Source organism: Hordeum vulgare, chromosome 3H (genome assembly GCF_904849725.1).
Source record: "Hordeum vulgare subsp. vulgare chromosome 3H, MorexV3_pseudomolecules_assembly, whole genome shotgun sequence".
Classification (NCBI taxonomy): domain Eukaryota; kingdom Viridiplantae; phylum Streptophyta; class Magnoliopsida; order Poales; family Poaceae; genus Hordeum; species Hordeum vulgare.
The window spans coordinates 74,363,445-74,385,406 of record NC_058520.1 but is presented as its reverse complement, the minus strand read 5'-3'; the positions used below and the strand labels follow the sequence as shown (position 1 = coordinate 74,385,406).

At 45.1% G+C, this 21,962-nt stretch overlaps 1 protein-coding gene and 1 pseudogene across 3 annotated transcripts; both read left to right on the top strand.

Moving 5' to 3' along the window:
- Positions 1 to 517: 517 nt before the first annotated feature.
- Positions 518 to 605, top strand: LOC123445800 (annotated as a pseudogene).
- An 8,882-nt stretch (positions 606 to 9,487) lies between these two features.
- On the top strand, positions 9,488 to 17,157 carry LOC123443025 (aspartic proteinase 36-like). 3 transcript variants are annotated; one of them, XM_045119246.1, is made up of 12 exons: positions 9,708 to 9,766; positions 10,099 to 10,189; positions 13,304 to 13,421; positions 13,512 to 13,771; positions 13,887 to 14,105; positions 14,544 to 14,706; positions 14,805 to 14,878; positions 14,968 to 15,052; positions 15,166 to 15,232; positions 15,385 to 15,456; positions 15,546 to 15,708; positions 16,819 to 17,157. In XM_045119246.1, coding segments are annotated over exons 2-11 (1,203 nt in total). In that variant the 5' UTR covers positions 9,708 to 9,766; positions 10,099 to 10,187; the 3' UTR covers positions 15,689 to 15,708; positions 16,819 to 17,157. The 3 variants fall into 3 exon arrangements, with proteins under 3 accessions (XP_044975180.1, XP_044975179.1, XP_044975181.1); XM_045119245.1 differs by lacking the exon at positions 10,099 to 10,189 and having other exon boundaries at positions 9,488 to 9,766; positions 16,916 to 17,157; XM_045119244.1 differs by lacking the exon at positions 10,099 to 10,189 and having other exon boundaries at positions 9,488 to 9,766.
- The last annotated feature ends 4,805 nt before the right edge of the window (positions 17,158 to 21,962 follow it).

Genomic DNA, 21,962 nt, shown 5'->3' with positions numbered 1-21,962 from the left:
CGCATCTAGCTCTCCACCGAAAAAAAGCTTTCACTCGCCATGGCCACCTCCGCTAGCGCTACCCACTCCGGCCTCTCAGGGCAAGTTACCGAAAGGCTTCCCGCACCAACTACATACCCTGGCGAACGCAAATCACGCCTCAGCTCAGGGGTGCGGGCTTCTTCGGCTACGTCGACGGAAGCATGCCGGAGCCGATGAAGACCATCGTCCGAAAGGACAAAGACGGGAAGGAGGAGTCCACACCGGACCCCCTTCATCCGATCTAGGTTCGAGAGGATCAGCAGGTACTAGGCTATCTTCTGAATAATCTCTCGAAGGAGGTTTTGGTGCAGGTGACCTCGATCGCCCATGCACACACCTCTGGACGGCGCTGGCACACATGTTTTCATCCCAGTCGTTGTCTCGCGTCAACAACATCTGCGTGGCCCTGGCCAACGCACAGAAGAGGACGCAGTTTGTGGCAAGTTACTTTGCACACATGCGCTCGCTGGCGGATGAACTTGCGGTTGCAGGCAAGCCGCTTGGAGATGACGAGCTGATCTCCTACATCATCGCTGGTCTCGATCTCGAGTACCAGCCACTCGTCTCCGCGCTCGAGCCCGAGCTGCTCCAGTCTCCCTCGACGTCCTATTTGCTCAAATGAGCAACTTCGACCAGAGGGTAGCCCTCTTCCAAGGGAACAACTCTGGCGGTGGCTTCAAGTCCTCTACAAACGCGGCTATGCGTGGCCGCGGTGGTGGCTCACGCCATCGAGGACCGCCGCGCAACAAGGCCAAGAACACCAGCGGCTCCAGCAACAACTCCACCAACTCTCTCAGCAACAACAGCGGCGGCGACCGGCCCTCCTACAACAACAACAAGGGCCGCCGCAACAACTCCAACTCCTCCAACCGCTCGCACCCTGATGCCATCAAGTGTCAGATCTATGGTAAGCTTGGCCACTCAGCCAAGGATTGCTGGTACAGGTTTGACGACGACGGTGACTCGTCCCAAGATGAAAAGATGGTTGGTGCTGCAGACGGCTCCTATGGAGTGGACACGAACTGGTATGTGGATAGTGGTGCCACAAACCACATCACCGGTGAACTTGAGAAGGTGACCATGAGGGAGAAATACCGTGGCCAAGATCACATCCACACCGCAAGCGGAGAAGGTATGGAAATCCGTCATGTTGGTCACTCAATTATCAAAACCCCTTATAGGAAAATTCATCTTAGAAAAATCTTGCATGTCCCTAGTGCATCAAAAAATCTTGCATGTCCCTAGTGCATCAAAAAATCTTCTCTCCGTTCACCGCATTGCCCTTGATAATCATGTCTTCCTTGAATTTCACCCTTTCTATTTTTTGATCAAGGATCAGGCAACGAGGAAAATCCTGTATCGAGGTAGATGTGTTCGAGGGCTCTATCCTTTGCTTCCGGAGATTCGAAGACTCAATAAGCAAGTTTTTAGTGTCACCAAATTATCCTCTACACGGTGGCATGATCGACTAGGACATGCAGATTTTCCTTTAGTTGAACGAGTGCTTAGGAAAAATAAGCTCCCATATGTTGGAGAGCGTAGTGTTGAAACTATTTGTGATTCTTGTCAAAGAGCTAAAAGTCATCAGTTACCTTATCCAATTTCTACCAGTGTTTCTACCAAGCCATTGCAACTCATTTTTTCTGATGTATGGGGGCCTGCTCCTTCATCTGTTAGTAGACACACGTACTATGTTAGTTTCATCGATGACTACAACAAATACACTTGGATCTATCTTCTTAAGAAAAGATCTAAAGTTCTCCAAGTATTTCGTAATTTTCAAGTACTCGTTGAACGCAAATTTGATGCCAAAATCATAGCCCTCCAATCTGATTGGGGAGGCGAATATGAGAAAATAAACTCGTTCCTTCAGGAACTTGGAATTTCTCATCACGTGTCTTGCCCACATGCCCATCAACAAAATGGGTCGGCAGAACGCAAGCACCGCCATATTGTAGAAGTTGGTCTTGCTCTACTTGCTGGTGCCTCCATGCCCTTCAAATTCTGGGATGAGGCCTTCCTTACTGCAGTTCATATTATAAATATGCTCCCAAGCCGTGTCATAAACAATTAAACACCCACCGAGAGACTCCTCCACATCAAACCTGATTACACCTCTCTACGTGTCTTTGGATGTGCATGTTGGCCTAATCTTCGGCCATACAACACTCAAAAACTCATGTTTAGATCCAAACAGCGTGTCTTCATTGGATATAGTGCTCAACACAAAGGTGTCAAGTGCCTAGATGTGTCTACTGGGCGAGTTTATATCTCCAGAGATGTCGTTTTTGATGAGACCAAGTTTCCCTTCGCTGATCTTCATCCAAACGTTGGTGCCTTACTCCGAAAAGAAATTTTGCTTCTACCTTTGTCTCTCACCGGGTATGATTCAAGGGGGGATGAAAATTGTGTTGATTCAGCATTGACTAACCTTCCTAATCATGTGCATGAGCCCTATGATGCAGTAGGAGAAATTACACGTGAAGAAATCACTCAAAACGATCAAGAATTCACTTCTCCCGGACCATATTTCATGTGTCCGCAGCCAGGAAGCAAATCCCCCTCGGGATTGCCGCAACAGCACCTGCCCAGGCGATCGTCTTCGGAGTCTGTGCCACTGCTGCAGCTGCACTCGCCCAGTCGATCTCCTTCGGAGTCCGTGTCGCTGCATGCGTCGCCCAGCGGCAACAATCCACCAGCCGACAGCCCGACAGGCGACACGCGGCACGCACCTACGCGCTGGCCAGCCGACGGACCCCTCTGCTATGAGCGGCGACGCGCTGGCACTGAACCCGGGGCTGATCCTGTCGGTCCCGTGCAGAGCGCCAGGGTCACTAGTGGATCTTCTGCGCCACCTGCACCTGATCAGTACTCCGCCACAGCCACAGAAAATCCCGAGTTGGTGCATGCTACAGAACCAGCACCAGGGGCACCCGCAGGATCGGCTGTGCAGCGGGATGGTGAAGCCGAACCTGTGCAGCCTCGGACTCGACTTCAAAAAGGGGTAATCACACATGTTAATTATAAAACAAAGTTTGGTCTCGCTTGTTGCAACACAGGTGAACCTGGTACAGTTGAGGAAGCTCTCAAGGATGCACGTTGGAAGAAAGCCATGGAAGAAGAATACCTGGCACTCCAGAAAAACAAAACGTGGCATCTAGTTCCTCCAACACGAGGTAAGAACCTAATTGATTGCAAATGGGTTTTTCGAATCAAAAGAAAGTCAGATGGAACCATAGACCGCTACAAAGCAAGACTTGTGGCAAAGGGGTTCAAACAAAGGTATGTCATAGACTATGAGGACACATTCAGTCCTGTTGTTAAAGCTACCACCATTCGTCTTGTATTGTCCATTGCCGTATCCAGGGGATGGAGCCTCAGACAGCTAGATGTGCAGAATGCGTTTCTTTATGGTGTTCTGGAAGAGGAAGTATATATGAAGCAGCCTCCTCGGTTTGTAAGTAAAAACTCACCATCCTATGTGTGCAAGCTTGACAAAGCTTTATATGGACTAAAACAAGCTCCTAGGGCTTGGTACTCACGCCTTAGTCAGAAACTACAAGCACTTGGTTTCATTGCCTCTAAGTCTGATACATCTCTGTTCATTTACAATAAGTCAAACACATCCATATTTGTATTGATCTATGTTGATGATATCATTGTCAGTAGTTCATCTGATGAGGCAGTGACAGGACTGTTGAAGGACTTAAGTGTTGAGTTTGCTTTGAAGGACTTGGGTGATCTGCATTATTTCTTAGGGATTGAGGTAAAGAAACATGATGACGGCCTCCATCTGTCTCAAGAAAAACATGTTGTTGATTTGGTAAAAAGAGTTGGTCTTCAAGGATGTAAACCATCACCAACTCCCTTGTCTAGTTCAGAAAAATTGTCACTCACAGAAGGAGATCTCCTAAATCAGGAAGATAGCACAAATTACAGAAGTCTGGTAGGAGCACTTCGGTACTTAACCCTGACTAGGCCTGATATCTCCTTTGCTGTCAACAAAGTATGTCAGTTCCTTCATGCACCCACTACAGTCCACTTGACTGCTGCCAAGCGTATAGTAAGATACGTGAAAAATACTATGAATCTTGGTCTTACCTTTAATAAGTCTTCATCTACTTTATTCAGTGCTTTCTCTGACTCTGACTGGGCAGGGTGTATAGATGATAGACGCTCTACTGGTGGGTTTGCAGTATTCTTTGGACCCAATCTAATATCTTGGTGTGCAAAGAAACAACCTACTGTGTCAAGATCAAGTACTCAAGCTGAGTATAAGGCACTTGCAAATGCCACCACTGAAATCATTTGGGTACAATCCATGCTGAGAGAACTTGGTGTTAAAAGCACCAAAGCTCCATGTATGTGGTGTGACAATCTTGGTGCTACTTATCTATCTGCTAATCTTGTGTTTCATGCAAGAACAAAGCACATTGAAATAGACTTTTATTTTATCAGAGAAAGAGTTGCAAGTCGACAGCTAGAAATTTGATTTATTCATTTCAGAGATCAAGTTGCAGATGGCTTCACAAAATCCTTGCCTACAAAGAACTTTGAAGAATTCAAGCGTAATCTCAACTTGATGAAGTTGTGATTAAGGGAGGGTGTTAAACCACGACGCGCTACAAGTCTTCCTGACCAAGGAAGCCGAAGCTTGATAGATTAGGTTGTTAGTTTAAGATCTTATCTCTATCTTTGTAACAACTCTATTTCTATCCTCCTTTTATATTCCTTGTCATACAAGTTTGTACGCGATCTGAGAGCTGCGCCTCAGCCTATATAGCACGAAACCGTCTATCACAAAAGATAAGACGTTCAAGCCTATTTGACACACTAAACTAGTGTCAACATTGATCTTGATAAGGAGGTGATTTCCACACCATGTGTTCTTTCAACTGTGCATAAATCCGCAATAACACCTCTCGTCTTTTTCTTACCTTTGTTGCTAGGATTGAACTGGATATTGTCGTGATTGACCGTGTAAAAGAAACAATAATTACCCACAAAAATTCGTGAGATAGTAATGGATTCCTTTTCTGAGATAGTCATTTCTCATATGCCATGCTCGCCACAAAAGGAGTAAGACTTGATGCCGCTGCTCCAAGCTGATCCATAATTAAATGTCAAAAGCCAATCTGGTCCGAGCACTTGAAGAACTCTTCATCCAGAATATTCCAGTAATCTCTCAAGGCCAACCACAGAGCACGAGCTTTAGAACACCACACCGAAGCATGAAAATTGTTTTTATTTTCTACATCATGAAAATAGAGCACATACCTGAATTAGTCTGGTGGTGCTTAACTCTATTTGTTAGGACTGCTAAGCTATTGACAACAGCACACCACACAAAAACTCTAATCTTCTGGGGGACATTTGCCTTTCAAATTAACTCTCATATCCTCCTTTTGCAATGTGTCGTGGTTCGCCTCTAGATTGGCCAACAGTGTCCTGATTATCCTTTAATTTAAGTGCAAAATTGTACACATACTATTTAATAAAAAAATACCATTCTTCTCATAGTGTCACACAATAAAATCTTCCTCACATAGGCATGAATACAAATATTTAGAACCTCTTAAGCATCTTGTGGATCGAAAAGATGCTTTGCCAAAATTTCATCCCAACACTCACCGCTGCTCACGAATAAATCGGATATCCACTTCAACAGTATTATGCCTTTGTGCAGAAACTTTTAGGCCAGAGTTTCTAGGTATCTAATTATCCCCTCAAAAAAAAATATTACTCCCTCTGTTCCTCTGACTAATAATAGATCCATTACACACCTTTCTTAAGCAGTTTCAAATCATGCATAATACCTTATCAAATTACTGATGCAAAATACGAACACACTATTTTGTGCTCAAAATTAATGGGTTACTTGCCTGCATCGGCGAGATCATTGTGGCCAAGATTGGGCTCGCCGGAAACAGCAGGTATATTTATCAGGTAGGCCTCGGATCTACAACAAACGACACGGGTCAAAGGTGGTGGGATCTCTATTTCTACAAATAGAGAATAAAAAGGAAACCTATTTCTGAGATCATTATACAGGCAAAAAGGCATGTCTACACCGCACAATGTGTAGTGACGGTGCACGCCCGTGAGCATTTCAAGTTTCACTGAATAGGCAACCTGGTGAGGTGGGTACTTACATGTCTAAAAAAGTAATCGTTGTCCCCTAAAAAAAAGAGAGTCGTTGTTAGGAAAAGAACAGCCACACATCAAATATCCCCTTGTTTTATTTTTTGCCTTTGTCCCGAAAACGTTCTTTCACTTGGAACAGACACGGCTTTTTTTGCGGGTGAAACAATTATATTACTCAACTCATGCATATTGTCCTTATAATTATCATCAGCTAACTGTAAAATCATCAGCTAACTGTAAAGAAACATCAGGACCAGAACCCAACCAAGTCATGATTCTTCCTTCAGTACGAGCAAATTTAACTAGACTATCCCCAACCTAGACGCGGCTTGACTTCCTGTGAGATGTTGTACGTAACAATTGGTATATATGATAAACAAAACAAATAAAGATATGAGTATGCATGTCTTCCGCAAAAAAAAATTATATATGCATGTCACTCATTCTTTTTTAAGTCGAGTCTATTTTCCACCCTCTTTTGTCACTTTTGATAGGAATTACATATTTTGTTTAGATAGAGTAAAATGGGTCAAAAAGATACTCCTATGTTTTACCTTGCTACTCCGTGACGCCGTACGCGCACCTTGCTGCTCCGCGCTGCCGCACGCCTAGCAGCTGCACCAGATCGAGCACGGCGCACCTGGATGCTATGTGCCGCCGTATGCCACACCTTGCTGCTCTGTGCCGGCGCACGCCTAATAGCAGCAGCACGAGCACGCAGGGGCCGGCGCAGTATCAGCACGAGAGCGAATAACACGAGAGCGAATACAGGACCTCCGAGGCCCCCCGCGTCGCCCTCCCCCGAGCGAGGCGACCGGGGCGGCTCCCCTCTCCTTCCCTTCCCAGCGAGCCGCCGCCGCCCCTCCCCCTCGCCGCTGCTGCCGGCGGGCGCGGCGGGGCGTTGCCCGCGCGGCGCCCCGCAGCCCGGCAATGGCGGCCCCCCTTCTTCCCCAGTCGCTGGATCCCGGCTCGGGCAGGCGGTCCTGGCGGCGGAGCCCTTCGACCGGCGGCGCTCCGGCGCGGATTTGGACGACGGCGGTGCGGAGGCGCTGCCCCTTGGCGGCGGTGATGGCCCTCGCATGCGGCGGCCGGCGGCGCCCGGCTGGCTCAGATCTAGGCCCTAGAGGCCCGATCTGGGTCGGGGCGGGCCTGCTGGGGCCGTGGTGGGCTGTCCTCCGGTGGCTCTGGCGAGCTCCTCGTGACAGGGACAACGGTTGATGTGCCGTGACTGCTGCAGCGTGGCGGTGGAGCTTCACGGGTCCGTTCTGATCGGCTGGACATTTGGTCTGGTGTGCATCTGCTGCTATGCCCGGTCTGCTACCGCCTAAGCTGGTGGAGTTTGTTCCCTCCCTCGTGGTTGCGGTGCTGTCGGTCCTTGTTTACGGGTGTCTCGTTTGGATCCGATCGGCCTCGCTTCGTTGGCCGTGGTGAGACGACGACGACTTCCTTGTGACTGTGTTGGTGCATGTTGGTGGACGGCGGGTGTGGTGGAGCCGAAGGTTGGTCCTGGGTGTCGGGTGCGAGGGGTCGGGAGAAATCCCTGTCGGATCTTGACGGCACCAACGCGGTGACGCCTGCGGGCGCCACCATCCTTCTTGAAGGGCGTCGGGTGACCCTCTCACCCCACCACCCTCCGTGTACCGGGAGAAATCCTAGGATTCGTTCGGGCAACAGCGTCGACATCGTCGCATTCCTTCTTGAAGGTGGTGCTTGGTACACGACAACTCGGTGGCTTTGGAGCGTGGTAGTTATCTTCGATGGGCACAACGGTCGCGGGAAGTCGTAGCTTTCGTTGATCCGGTGTTGTTGGCTTTTTTCTCTTATTTTCTCTTGTATTTTCTTTTGGGCGTGCTTGTGTTGTCCGCCCCAACGGTGTTCGGGATGTTGTATCTGGTGGTTGCTATATCCATATAGCGGGACGAAAGCCTATTTCGAGGCAGTAGCAGCACGAGCACAACAGCGTGAGGCATCTGACCCGACCGACGCCGGGGAGGTGTTGCGTCGGGGAGTCGTCATGGAGTAGTTCGGAGCTCAAGCGTGAGTGCACATGAGGCGTTCATTGAAAAGCCTAAGAGAAAAAAGGACAAGGAAGAAGAAGGTCGCTGCTCACACACGGGCCTCACATATATGAGTGATCAATTTAACGGTTCAAATAAACAAGTTGACTTTGCGTCATGTCAGTACTGACAGGTGGGCCTCCCATATCAGAAACGTGTTTAAATCATCTAAACTACCTATTTTTTCAATAATGATGGTTTTTAGTCACAAAATAAAAAAATAGTATAGTTTCCAGCCATTTAAAAAAAAGTGATAGTTCTATGGCCCCTTACCTTTAAAGTGGTAGTTTTGTCAAATACTCAATAACATCTCCCAAGAGTTTTCTATATGGTACCATACTATATGTGCGTTTAGGAGCTCCCTCAATATTTTTATGGCTTTTGTAAGCGTGCACTTGTGGCAGTTTTTCAGTACAACTTCATCTATACCTGCCTGGAATTTATGCACCTCCACCCGTCAGTGACTACTCTCTCTCTCTCTCCCCCCTCCCTCCCTCCGTCCCTTCCCCCCTCTCTCTCTCTCCTAGAAGACACGCCAACGGAGCCCTGATGACCAACATCAAAGTGGTACACGAAACAAGAGTGACAACTGCCTACGACCCAGTGGTGTGTTGCGGTGGCCGATACCATGATGGTGCAGGGAGGCGGTAGTGGTGCCGACAGTGTGGTCTCGATGGAGGTGCGACAATCGCCAACGACCAGCTAGGGAAGGGGAAGCGATGACGCCTGAGGAAAGGGGAGGCGACATGGCCGCCGATGATGCAACTGTGCGGTTGCAGCTGGCCACCGACGGGGTGGAAGGACGGGAATCGCCGACGGGAAGGGGGACTTTGGCCGGTCGTGGCAGTGGCGTGCCGGGCCGTGAAATCCGGGCGGTTAGCTTCCGCCGCGGTGGATTGGATTACTGAGAGATTTGCATCTCTCTCTCTATATGATATATGAAAGAGAGATGGGGTGTATTTTTGGAGACATCCTAATAAGAAATTAGGTTAAAGGAAAATGTTGGAACAGTTTTTTTTGCAGCTCTCTATATGCGTGCATCGAGCAATTTGCACCAGCTGGACTCGTGAACTGAGACCTGAGAGAACATGCGAGCACATGCCGCGCTTCAGTGACAGTAACCATAAATAGAGAAAGGCAAAACATTTTACCTCTTTGGTGTTTGTTTGTAACAGGCCACTGTGTTATGATTGCATGCCTGTTGAACACAGCTGTCCTTTTCTCCTGGCATCAGCGAGCTCCTCTCTCTTCCGCGCACCTCACTTTAAACCCTTTCTTCCCCGAGAAACATAGAACAGCTCTCCAATGGTGGGCGTCGGGCTCCTCCGGCCCTGTTTTGCAGCAGCAGTGCTGCTCGGTGCGGTGGCGTTGCTTGCTGCCGGAGCCTCTCCTCAGCCCGTCGTTCTGAGACTGGAGCGACGGCTAGCATCCTCCACGGAGATGATCAACATCGACAAACTCCGACTGACCATGCGTGGTCTGATGCGTGAAGGTGTTGCTGATCTCCCCGTGGTCGGCACAGGGAACAGTTATTTGGCCGGCGGGTACGTTTTTGCAGCATCGATCTTTAGTTTAGCAGTAGTTACAGCGACATGTCTGGTCGTCTATTATCATTTCCTGACGATCGAGGTGCCGGTAGTACTCCCTCCCGTCCTTTTTACTCGCATATTAAATTTTGGTCAAGTCAAACTTCATAAAGTTTGACCAAATTTATATTAAAAAATATCAATATCTACAATACCAAATATATACATTATGAAACTACATTTCGTAAAGAATTTAGCAATATTGATTTGGTATGGTGAATGTTCATAATTTTTTGTATAAGTTTTGTCAAATTAGAGATACTTTGACTTCGGACAAAACTTATATGCAGACTAAAAAAGACCGGAGGGAGTATATTGAGTCCTGCTGGAGGTGCTCACCAGGGCCAGTAGAACGACGCGGACGGCCTCGATCTCGTCCATGTGAGTCGTTCCGCTGGTCATGGTTGTACCGGGCCGCCCGTCCACTCCCCCGGCTCTGCTCGGCGACGTTGCTTTGCTGCTTGCGAGTGCCGGCAGGCCGCTAGCTACTTTGAAGGTGATTGAGGGGGGTGAGGGAGGGGGCTTCTTCTCGCGGGCATCATTAGGGAAGGTAACCTCAAATTATGGTTCACAGCGCATGCTGCCGACGACTCCGCGACCGCGTCGGCCGCGACGGAGGTGCCGTTTGGCGGATCTCCATCAAGCTCGTCGGCATGGTCGCATGGACGACATCGGCACCCATGACGAAGTTGAGGAGGAGGATCACTGACAATGGCGTAAATCCAGAGGGACATGTGGCCGCGCGCGTCAGTAGAGCGCTAGATGTCATTGGGAGAGGCCGGCGGTGGGTGCTCGACGTGAGGGTGACGTTGTACTATGAGAAGAAGGAAGAGGAAGAACGTGCGCCATTTGTGGTAGTTATGCTCGGCCACATCAAGTTAACTTTGTGTAATTTGTGATGTGGTTGTCAACAAGATTGCCGAAGGGGCAGGAAGGGGGCCGACGACGGTGGCCGGTGGGGTGACCGAGCCACCGAGGAGTGAAGCGGTGCGGAGAGGCGAGAGCGTGCAGAGAGGGCAGGCAAGGTGACCGACGACACGGCCGCAGAGGTGAGGGGTGCAGCAGCGGGCCGGGGAAGGTGGACGAGCGGTGTTCAAATAAAAAAAATAAGTAATGTTCTCTCTGTGTTCTTGGCAAACCTCGGCCCACGCAGAGGTGAGGGATGCAGCAGCGGGCCGGGGAAGGTGAACCACGACCCGCTTCCAAAAGATCACTCGGGCCCAACCCATCAGCTGATAGCACAGTTGCCTCGTCGAGTCCGTCCCAAATCTAGCCAAACGTGCCGTGTCTGACGGGCCGGCACGGCTGCCCGCAGGCCAGGCATGAGACAGGCCCGGTCCGGCACAGGCTAATCGTGTCCGGGCCAAGCACGAGCACATCCTGGGCCGTGCTTAGGCCTCCACCCCGGCAGGGCGCAAATCGCGCCGTCACGCGACGCGGCCAGCTGGCATGGGCGGGACCGCATGAAGAAGGAGGAGCGCGGGAGAGGGGTGGGTTTAGGCGGGAGAGGGGTGGGTTTAGGCGGGAGAGGGGCGGGGCCAGTGTTTTTTTTTTTGTTTTTTTTTTTAAATCAAACCGGTCAGCATGCCACAGGCCGGCACGTTTATGCCGCATATCGTGTTTAGGCCTGGACCCCGGGCACATGGGCCGGCACGGCACAGCCCGTTTAATAAACGTGCCCTGACGGGCCGTGCCGTGCCAGGCACGAATATAGCGGGCCGCGCCGGCCCGGCCCGTTTGGCCAGGTACGGTCCGTCCGCCTCCAGCCTCCTCCCCCGAGACCTCAATCCCCTTCTCCACTCTCGGCTGGCCGTTGGTGTGGAGTGGATGCACGCGGCACGCCCAGGGCTGACCTCCGGCTTCTCCGAGCTTGGATCCGCGCTGCCCGCACGCGGCTCGCCCATGCCGGAAGTGCACGCCGCGCGGCGCCCATGCCGGCAGTGCACGCCGCGCGGCGCCCGACGTCGTCGTCCACTCGCCGGCCTGGACCCTTGGTTTTCTTTTCATTAGGATGTTCAGTCCACTATGTCCTAGTAGTAGTTTTCCGATTAGTGCAAGCGGCCTAGTTGACTGACTGAAATTTTGATGTACACCCCCAGTAATGTCCTGTCCACCCCATCGATTCATTGATTCGTGTTTTGATGCCTTCTGAATTTTGTATTTGCCATCCTAGAGAAAAGAATTTTGTATTCACCTAACAATGGGGAAACAGCATGTAGTCGATTTTAGAGAGAACAGGGGATGAGTATCCTGATGATATAGCAAAATTTACTTGCCCACAATGCCGAGGTTCTTCTGAACATGTCATATCTGTTTTATTTGTGCCATTGTGTGAATAAGATAGGTGTGGTCTTTTCTGTGGGAGCACAAAATTTTACTTGCCGACAATGCCCAGGTATTGTCTGAACACTTCATATCTGTTTGTTTTGTCCCATTGTGTGAATAAGATATATTGTGTGTTCTAACATAGTGATACGGTCAGTTGTGTGAACTGATGACATGATCACTTGCTCATCTAATATCTAATTATCCCTTTCTATTCTATGACTTAGTGCCTTTTTTACTGCATATTGTGTGTTCTGATATGCAGTGGCCACCCCTCTTGTTTTGGCCACTCTCCGTCACTGTAACGGAGAGATCCTAGAGAATAAGGAGATGTGGTTAGTGCGTGCACGATCAGACTATACACACAAAATTTTCCTAACATTAGGAACACTAGCCCGCTGTTGTTATCAACTTCCCGAAAAGAATTGTTTGATTCAATGTACCACAATGAGCTTACCTTCTCTTTTTCTGGATCCAAAATCATCATGTGGGTCTCCGTGATGCATGTGCCCTGCGTGGCCGTGGACTGCCCCGATGGTGGCGCTGCCTCTCGCCACACTGCTTGCTAGGTGTTGGGTCCAATGCCAATGAGGCAGAGGAGGGTGCACGAGAGAGGAGGGAATATAGATGCTGACGGTTGGGCCCTATGTGAATCGAATGGTCCAGTCTAACGGCATGAGTTTCTGTTGCCACATCATTGCTTTCAGTGGGACCTACCAGTCAGCTTCTGCGCCAAACGTTGTTTATTGTGCGATCAGTGCTTTTTGCAAAAAGGTTACTGAGCGCTGTTTGTTTCTTCGCAAGAAAAAAATGTGTTTCTTTTCTAATAACGAGGCCGCAGTTATGGTGATTGTTTTGCAATTAACTCGCGGCTGAGGCTGTGAGGCACACACTCGCTGCTTTTCTTTTTCTTCTTTCTACATGTGTGGCAAGCCTCCAAGGCCTTAGATTAGAGGCGGAAAATGTAACACCGGATGCTCTTACACGTATATCTGATTTGTGAACCTTGAATACCCTATCAATTTATTAGTTCGGATCAAACAGTTCGAGTCTTTAGCTCGTGATGTTGATGCCGTTTCATTTGTACAGCGTGAATATATCAAATTGTAAACTATGTTGTTCAGATTCTGCAACAATTTTTTTCTCACATTTGAATCTACACTTTTGCAGGCCATATCTGACACGTATTCAACTGGGTAACCCGTCAAAGAATTTCAGCATGCTAATTGATACCGGGAGTTTCATATCATGGGTTTCTTGCCAGACACCAGGTGGATCTAGTGTTAGTGTGAGTCACTTTTATCTCCTATCTATATTTACTATTAGAACAAAATGCTCTGTTTGGCAATACAAATAATTTCTGCTGTTTTGTGCTCAGTCCCTACCAGGACTATTTGACCCTAGATCATCATCTACATCATCTCTGATGGCATGTTCAAACAAGACATGTCAAGCCATGATCCCTGAGTTTGCAGCGTGCAGCAAATGGAGTGATTCCTGCGAGTTGCATGCAGGCTATGGTCCTGGAGCTACTGCGTATTCTAACACAACGGGATACTATATATCTGACATGGTGCATTTAGAGATTCTCAATGCAGTTGGACACACATCTTCTGCTCCAGCCACTATTATTTTTGGGTTAGTTTTACTGTTCCCTATTTCATATAGACCATTAATTTCCTTAAAGATAATTGAAGTGCATGTCAGTTGGATAGGTTCAACAGCTCTTGACTCTCAATATTTGTTGTAACAGATGTAGCACTTTACTGTCAGGTGAACTGGTAGAGGCAAAATTTAATGGCATTTTAACCTTTGCGCCGCATCAAATGTCCTTCAGTTCGCAGCTCCATTCTCAGGGGTTAATCCCTGGCGTATTCTCTCTATGCTTGAAGAGTGCATATTGGGGCAGTATCCTTGTATTTGGAGAAATTCTGGAAGAGGGAATTGTTTACACTCCATTGTTACCTTCACCGTAAGTTTCTTGGTTCAATGCAGATTCAGTACAGATAATCTTATACGTGTGGATAACCATCAGTACCACAGAGACTCCATCCCAAATATGATGTGACCATACTTTCTCTGCCGCTATGATAATACATGTGGCGAACTAGGGAACCTTTTTCATAGTTGCTTACTTTTTTGTTTGCTGGCTTTAGGTGCTTTTTTTACAGCATTTTTATTTGTTAGCTTTATTCTGGCTTGATGTGCTCCTTCTAATGCAAAAATGACTTGTGTTTTGATGTTGTTCGAAAAATACACGAGTAAAACACATACTTTCCGGTAGCTATTATTGTGACACGTATTTTATGGATATGTTGTTTGTCTTAATATTGGCTCTATCACTTGTCAATAAATCTTCTTTTAATTCTCTTGCCAAAGTTCATGCCCTAACTTGTTTGATGAAATACAGGAAATATTTTCAACTGTATCTGGAGAGTATTTCTGTGAATGGTCAAGAGGTTCCAATTGAACCGTCAGTTTTTAGACCATCAGGTACACATATAACCATTGCAGATTCGGGAACTTCATTGACTTACCTGGCAGATGGTGCTTATGACCCATTCATCAAGGCGGTGAGTTTGGCGATGTACTTTGTCATTGCCTACTTGCCTTGGCTATAACAGCAGTATATGACCTACTTACACTACATTCTTATGCTTCTTATTTTTAGATAACCGCTGCAGTTTCTCCACATGTACGCTCTATGGTCAAGAATTCAGATCGATGCTTCGTTACATCTATCAAGTAGTTTTTCATCTCTATGAAAGAAAAAATATCTTTTAATTATGTTTTGGTACACATTATTTTCACATTTCTGTTTTCTTCTCGGACAGTATTGATCTATCATTTCCAACACTGACACTGCGCTTTGCGGGCGGTGCTGTAATGAAACTGAGGCCAAACAACTATCTACATTCTGTAAGTCTGAAAGTCTTTCAATGTTGAAATTCTATATATAATTGCATATGTAATTGATTACCAGTTTGTAGACTTTCTTTCATAAATTTATCTTATGATAATTTGCTTTGTAGGAGGACCAAGTAATTTACTGTATTGCATGGAAAAGGAACTATGGTGAACAAATAACGGTACTTGGAGGTCAGTTAAATGAATTCTTAATAGTATAGTTTAGTGTTTGTGGCATATTTTTAATATGAACTTCCAAATTTATTTGTTAACCAACATTATTAACAATTCTGTGGCAATGTAATGTTGGGATTTTGTGCCAACAATTTGCTTGTTAATGACAGATATTGTACTGAAAGATAAAATCATTGTTCATGATTTGGAGAACATGCTCTTTGGTTGGATGGATTTTGATTGTAAGTTCTAATTTCTGTCTGATAATTTGACCTTGGCTCTTCTCGTTTTCATCTTTGTCACTAATCAACTTTTTACATGTCTCTGCCAGGTTCTCGGCCGGTTAATGTTACCAGCTCGATTAGGAAGAAACATGTCAGTTCTGGGAATGTGTCATCATATAAAATCTGGACACTTACTGGGGTTGCTACCATCATTGCACATATCCTCATCTTGTGTCATTTCCACTGCTAGTTAGTGGCTCACCATGCAAGGTATGCCATATACTCCCTCCGTACCTAAATAATTGTAGTTGGGGAGAACTAGATTAGTTCTCCGCAACTACAATTATGTAGGAACGGAAGGAGTAGTTGCTATAACAATGTGTGTGTTCACGTGTGTGTCATCTGTCTAATCAAGAGAGAATCAAAATTTTCATATGATGGTAAAATGAATTTTAATCCACAGAACCAGTAGCATTGTGCAATTTCTAAACAATCATTGTCAGTTTGAAGGACATACAGAAAAATATCAGATTTAGAGGAAAACGTATTAGCCTCTAATCTTGCGAACAAACTCCCCACATGACTGTATGCAAATATGTTGCATTGCTTAATTAGATGTTCTAATTTCTCTAGTTAGAACCTGAACAGAGTGCATGCTTGTGCAAATAGGCTGCAACTTTAGTAGCAAAAAATCATATGAGTCAATGCACTGGGCAGTTGTCATCCTAGTGGCAGAATCTTCAGCTTGTGTACTTGAGTTATCTAGTTCTATTAACATTGGAGAAAACCATCTCGACCGCATAATGAGCATTTAGCTAGCCAAAAGTCACCCAGCAGCGCAAGGTCATTCTGGTTTATGGGTGTTAATTTAGTGTGACATGACCTTACAATTGAGAGATTGATGCATCATAATACAAGTTGACAAAAATTTGAAAGGATAGGCCATTTGGAAGAATAATGGCGAACCAAAACAAGAAGAACATGCAAGAATCTATAACTGGCTAGTGTCAGTATCCCATTGTGCATTTTAGTTAGTACTCCATTGTGAGAAATATGGACCACAAAAAGAACACACAACAAGGCTTTGCATGTGAAATGTTGAATTATGGTTATGTTCAGATACATGGTTTCCTAGTAGAAAAAGGTGAAAAACCACCCTGTAATACATTATCAGATTTGACGAACAGTAGTACAACATACTCCTTCCGTCCGAAATACTTGTCGCACAAACAGATAAAAATGGATGTATCTAGAACTAAAATACATCTAGATACATCTATTCCTATCTATTCCCATGACAAGTATATCCGGACAGAGGGAGTAGTATATTATGTATAACATATTAGCAACATTCAACCAATTCGTGTCTTGCTTTACTAGGATTTCAGAGGAGATACATCGCTTTTCGAGCATCAGGAGTCATGCTTTGGATAAAAAATTAACTACTGCAGCTGAACTTCATGACTTTCTTTATCAGGATCAGAGGAGCAGCGTCAGTTCATCGAGCATCAGAAGTCATGCTCTTATTTTATTGAACTTAATTGCTGTTGAACCCTTGTATTGTTCTAAGTCTAATGAGACTATTGCCGCACCATCATTCGTATACCAGTGGTATTGTATTGCTGTTGAAATCGGAGAGTGCTCTTTGTTCTGGACGCTTGTGCTGGATACATTGTACTCCCTTGGTTCCTAAATGTGCTGGATGTGAGTCTTCTTAGAGATTTCAATATGTACTACATGCAGAGCAAAATGAATGAATCTACACTCTAAAATACATCTATATACATCCGTATGTAATTTGTATTGAAATCTCTAAAAAGACCTATATTTAAAATGGAGGGAGTATGTTCGAGAGGTCGGCCGTTTCTCTCTTTTTGGGTAATGTTATTCAGCAAACGTTCGCTGGATGACCATGCCAAAACATACGTTTTTCGCGTCAATTTAAGTGTTGAGAGTATGGAAAATCCTTCAAGTGAACAAGACAATTTTCACAGCAAATTCTATGTCTGCCAGAAAATTCTAAAAAAGACCGTAAAAATCGTTCGCAAATGCCATGACCCCAGCGAATATTCGTAGGCTATTGCGGTCCTTTGTTGCACAGCTGGCATTTCTAAATTCAGGTGGTGAGTTTTCTGTCCCTTCAGTTGTTAGAAACACTAGAGAGTAAATCCTCTCCACCTCTCTCTCAATCGAAGCCGTGGAGGAGGCGAAGTGATAGAAGTTAATGCCGTGGATGTCGCTTCCCGACGGGGAGAGAGGGTTGACCAACCACACAGGTAAGCCGAAGATTCCTTTCCCCCATTTTTCCCATGCAACTGCTACAAATCATCTGGATGATGTGTGTAAAACATCATCTGCCTCAGGAGCCCTCCGATTAGGTACACTGGGCCGTTCGATTATAGGCTTCACATCCCTTCTTCCTCCTCTTGCAAGACATCCACGACACGATGATCTCTCTTGACCTTGTGTCTCCTTCAATGCAAGTACGCAACACCTCCATGGCCCCGACGATGCTGTATCACAACATCGACGACCACATCGGTGATCGTATGAAGCATCGGTAGAGCTCCAACATAGCTCCGACGGCTCCGGTGAAGCTCCAATGCAACTCCGGTAGAGCTTCAATGCAACATCGACAGTTCCGGTGAAGATCCAATGCAACTCCGGCAGAGCTCCAATGCAGCACCGATGGCTCCGTCGCACCGATGCACGCGGTGCATTGCAGCGTCGATGCACCTGATGACGCCTCGCAACACTTACAACATCGTCGCCGTCGTTTCATGGTAGCACCGGTGCTGCTCCATGGCAGCACCAGACGCGACGAAAAGCTTCAATGCGACGCCCGCCGTCGACGCGATGCTGCGGTTGCAGCGCTGACAGTTAAAGGACACTGCTTGCGCCCGCCGCCAGCGGGATGCTACGGTTGCAGCACTGGCTGTTGAGGGACACTGCGTTCTCGTGTTGCAGCGCCCATCGCCGACGAGATCTGTAGGGTGCAGCCCGTGGTCTTTGCAACGACAACGGTGGCGATGGTGAGTCTCTGCAGCAGCTGGTGGTAGTAGTGCATGGGGCACAAAAGCTTCGGTGGTCGTTGGCCTTGCTGCTAGAGAGAGAGCCGAGAGGAAAAGGAGTGGGGATGGAAGGTAGGAGATGGCAGAGACGGAGAAGGAAGAAACGAGTTGCTCGCCTGCAAAAAGATAAGGTTGTGAATTGTGATGGCCGGTGCGTTGGTCCCACAGGGACACGTGGAGCGCGCAGGGCGCGGCTGTTAAAAAGAATACTTTTCCTTTTTCCCATGCTTGGTGTACGGTCTCACATTATTCTATGTATGATGAAGGGGGTAAGGGGATTTATGCCAACACACCTAATGGCTGCATGTTATAGCCAATACAATGTAATTGGCCCCTAATTACAAGGATTTGTAGGAAACAACAAAAAACTTCCTCGGCGATAAACCAAGGTATCAACCATTGAAGTACAAGTTTTCTACATTAACGGTAAGTTTTGCAACCTATTTGAAACTTCACTTCTGACCCCAACAACACTTATAAGCGTGTCTACCTTAGTAGCTTTTCTTTATGTAAAAGATATTAATTGATAATTATTTTGTATTTTTGGAATAAATAATAACTAAAAATTTAAGCACAAGTAAAATATGTTGGAAGTGTTTTCTCATAGTGAAAATTGGAACGGGGTTCATAGGTTCACCAATAGTAACTCTCCAAAAGATAAAAGTGTGGCAAAGTAACATATACTCCCTCCGTTCCTAAATATAAGTCTTTTAAGCGATTTTACTAGGGGACTACATACGAAGCAAAATGAGTGAATCTACACTCTAAAGTATGTCCATATACATCCGTACGTAGTCTTCTAGTAGAATCTCTAAAAAGACTTATATTATGGAACGGAGGAGTACATGTGAAAAAGAAGTGAACTATCTCATGCCCATACTAGACTGTGTAAAGAGTGGATCTTAAATGGACAATATATCAATAAATCCTTAGACGGAGACCCTCCCTCCATCTATGGTTAATAGTACACTCTTTGGCCGAGATTCTCACTCCATTATCCAAGAATTAAGTATAGAATGGATAATTTTATTAAGCAAGTTGACATAGTGTTGATTGCATAATTTCATTAGAGGCATCATACAATAATTTATCCTTAGTGCCAATGATACATTGCAAACCTTTTCTATTTACCTTAACCATGGTAGATTACTTGCAAAATTAAACCCAACTAATGTACACCATCCCTCTACCGATTACCCATCTAATTTGGCCTAGAGAAAACAAATAACTGGAGACATCAACACGATCTTGACATAAAAAAATCATTGCATGATCAACATCACCACTAGGTGTACATCATATGAACCACAATCATGATATGTGACAACCCACAAGTATAGGCGATCAATTTTAGATCTTTCTGATAGATATAGTGTTAAACTAACCGAGGAGAAGAGGAAATTGGCTTATGAAATAGGAAAGATTCATGGTACATGTTACAAAGTTTGTTTTGTTGTGTGTTTGATTGAGAGAGAAAGTGCAAGAATTGAAATAACTAGAAAAGTAATGAAAGCAACATGTAGTACAATCCTTAATTTTGCTGGACAAGCTGGTTGTGTTTCTGATATGGATCAAATCGTTCTTGAGGATAGCTGGTATTTCACCATGTTGTTTTCACCTAGTTCTACTGAGTGTAACTTTCATTTCTTCGATAAGTGTTGTGTGGTAGATAGGGATGAAAACGGAGCGGAAACGGACGGAACTTAGTGCTATCACATTTGTTTTCATATTGTTTTGTAGAAGTGGAAACGAATACAGAAACCCCGGAAATGAATACGGAAATAGATACTACCGGAAACAGACATGGAGCGAATACAAAACAGATACAGAAATAGAGGTGGGCATTGACCGGAATTTCAAACCCCCTTGAATCATAGAGTAATACAGACAACAACAAAAAATTAATGAATTGCTAACATGTCTACAAAATAATTTGATTATGTTAGCAACATATCCTAGCATTGTATTAGTACATGACAATTGTGTATAGGGTCTAGGTGAGTACATATATGGTAGTATAAGTTGGGCATCAAATGATCCATTATGCTCATTGTGTCATTATGTGTTACTAGCAAAATGGCCCGTGCGTTGCCACAAAAAAAAATATAATCTCCAATGATGGTGACCACATTATGTTCACATATCATCGCTTCATTTAGAAATTTTGTGCACAAACGCAAGAAAATGTTTCTTCTTTTAAATTTATTCATAAGTTAAAGCAATCTTTACATTTTCAAAAAATATATATCATGGTTGTCAAAAATCTTGGTAACTCAAAGATTTATGCTCCATTTCAAGATTTTTTTTAGAAAACATACAATAATAATCCGATCCATCCAACAGTTAATTCTTCAAAATTCACACGGGTATATTGTCACATATACTTAGAAACATTAATGTTTAACTACATACATTAGATCTTTCGTGAACAATTTTACAAATGTGGGAATGATTTTAAAATCGAGAACAATTTTTACAATTTACAAACATTTACTAAAACTTGTGAATATTTTTTATATTTCGAACGGGTTTAAATATTTTCTTTTGAATTGACCACCAATTAGATGAACATAATTTTTGATGTTGGAGGATTTTATTTTAAATTCACAAACTTTTTTTTTTGAAATGCATGAAGTTTTTCTGAATAAACAAACATTTGTATAAACTTCTAGGGAGCTTGAAACAAGACATGGAGTAGACTGGAATAGCCTGAGCCACTAACTTTATAAGAACGTCCTTCCCTCCTGTAGAGAGGCATTTGCTCATCCAGCCTTTAACCTTCTCCCATATTCTATCACTCAAAAATTTGAAAGTTCCTTTCTTTGAGTGGCCTACTTCTGTCGGTATCCCCAAATACCTGTCAAGGATTCATTGGGAACTTGAAGAAAACCTTTAACTGCATTCTGAACTATCTCCAGACAACCCGTATTGAAGGAAATAGAAGAATTTACCCTGTTGACACGCTGATCGTAAATAGAAGATTTTTCGGTGTGCCGGATATTCTCCCAGCATGCAGAGCGTAATATAGAAGGTTTTTACATGGGCCTCCCCAGTCCAAGTTTTTTCGCTTTGTGAAACGTTTTTTATTACTTACCGGTGGCATGGTGGGTAATTTACGCAAACTTGAGGGGTAATTTTCAAGACGGACGACCAGAAACCGAATTTGCTTTATATATATATATATATATATATATATATATATATATATATATATATTATAGGGAGAGATTTGGTGGTTGGGCTACAAAGCAGCCGTATGCCAATAGTAAAAACGGGAAATTCCATATTCACGGAAACGAAAAGTTCCATTTCCACATATGTTCCACCGGAAAACACTCTTCCGTTTTTGTTTCCGTTTTCGCATTAAAAAATCCATTTCCATTTCCGTTTTGCAAATTTTCATTTCCGCTTTCATATCTCCTCTCTGTTTTCATTTTTCCTCCGGAAAAGCGG

Bases quoted from the DNA above. Each gene is read 5' to 3' on its own strand.
- LOC123443025 (XM_045119245.1), top strand. From the start codon at position 9,528: ATGGTGGGCGTCGGGCTCCTCCGGCCCTGTTTTGCAGCAGCAGTGCTG. The intron at 15,053-15,165 runs GTAAGTCTGAAA...TTTGCTTTGTAG, and splicing joins CAAACAACTATCTACATTCT to GAGGACCAAGTAATTTACTG. The intron at 15,457-15,545 runs GTAAGTTCTAAT...TGTCTCTGCCAG, and splicing joins TGGTTGGATGGATTTTGATT to GTTCTCGGCCGGTTAATGTT.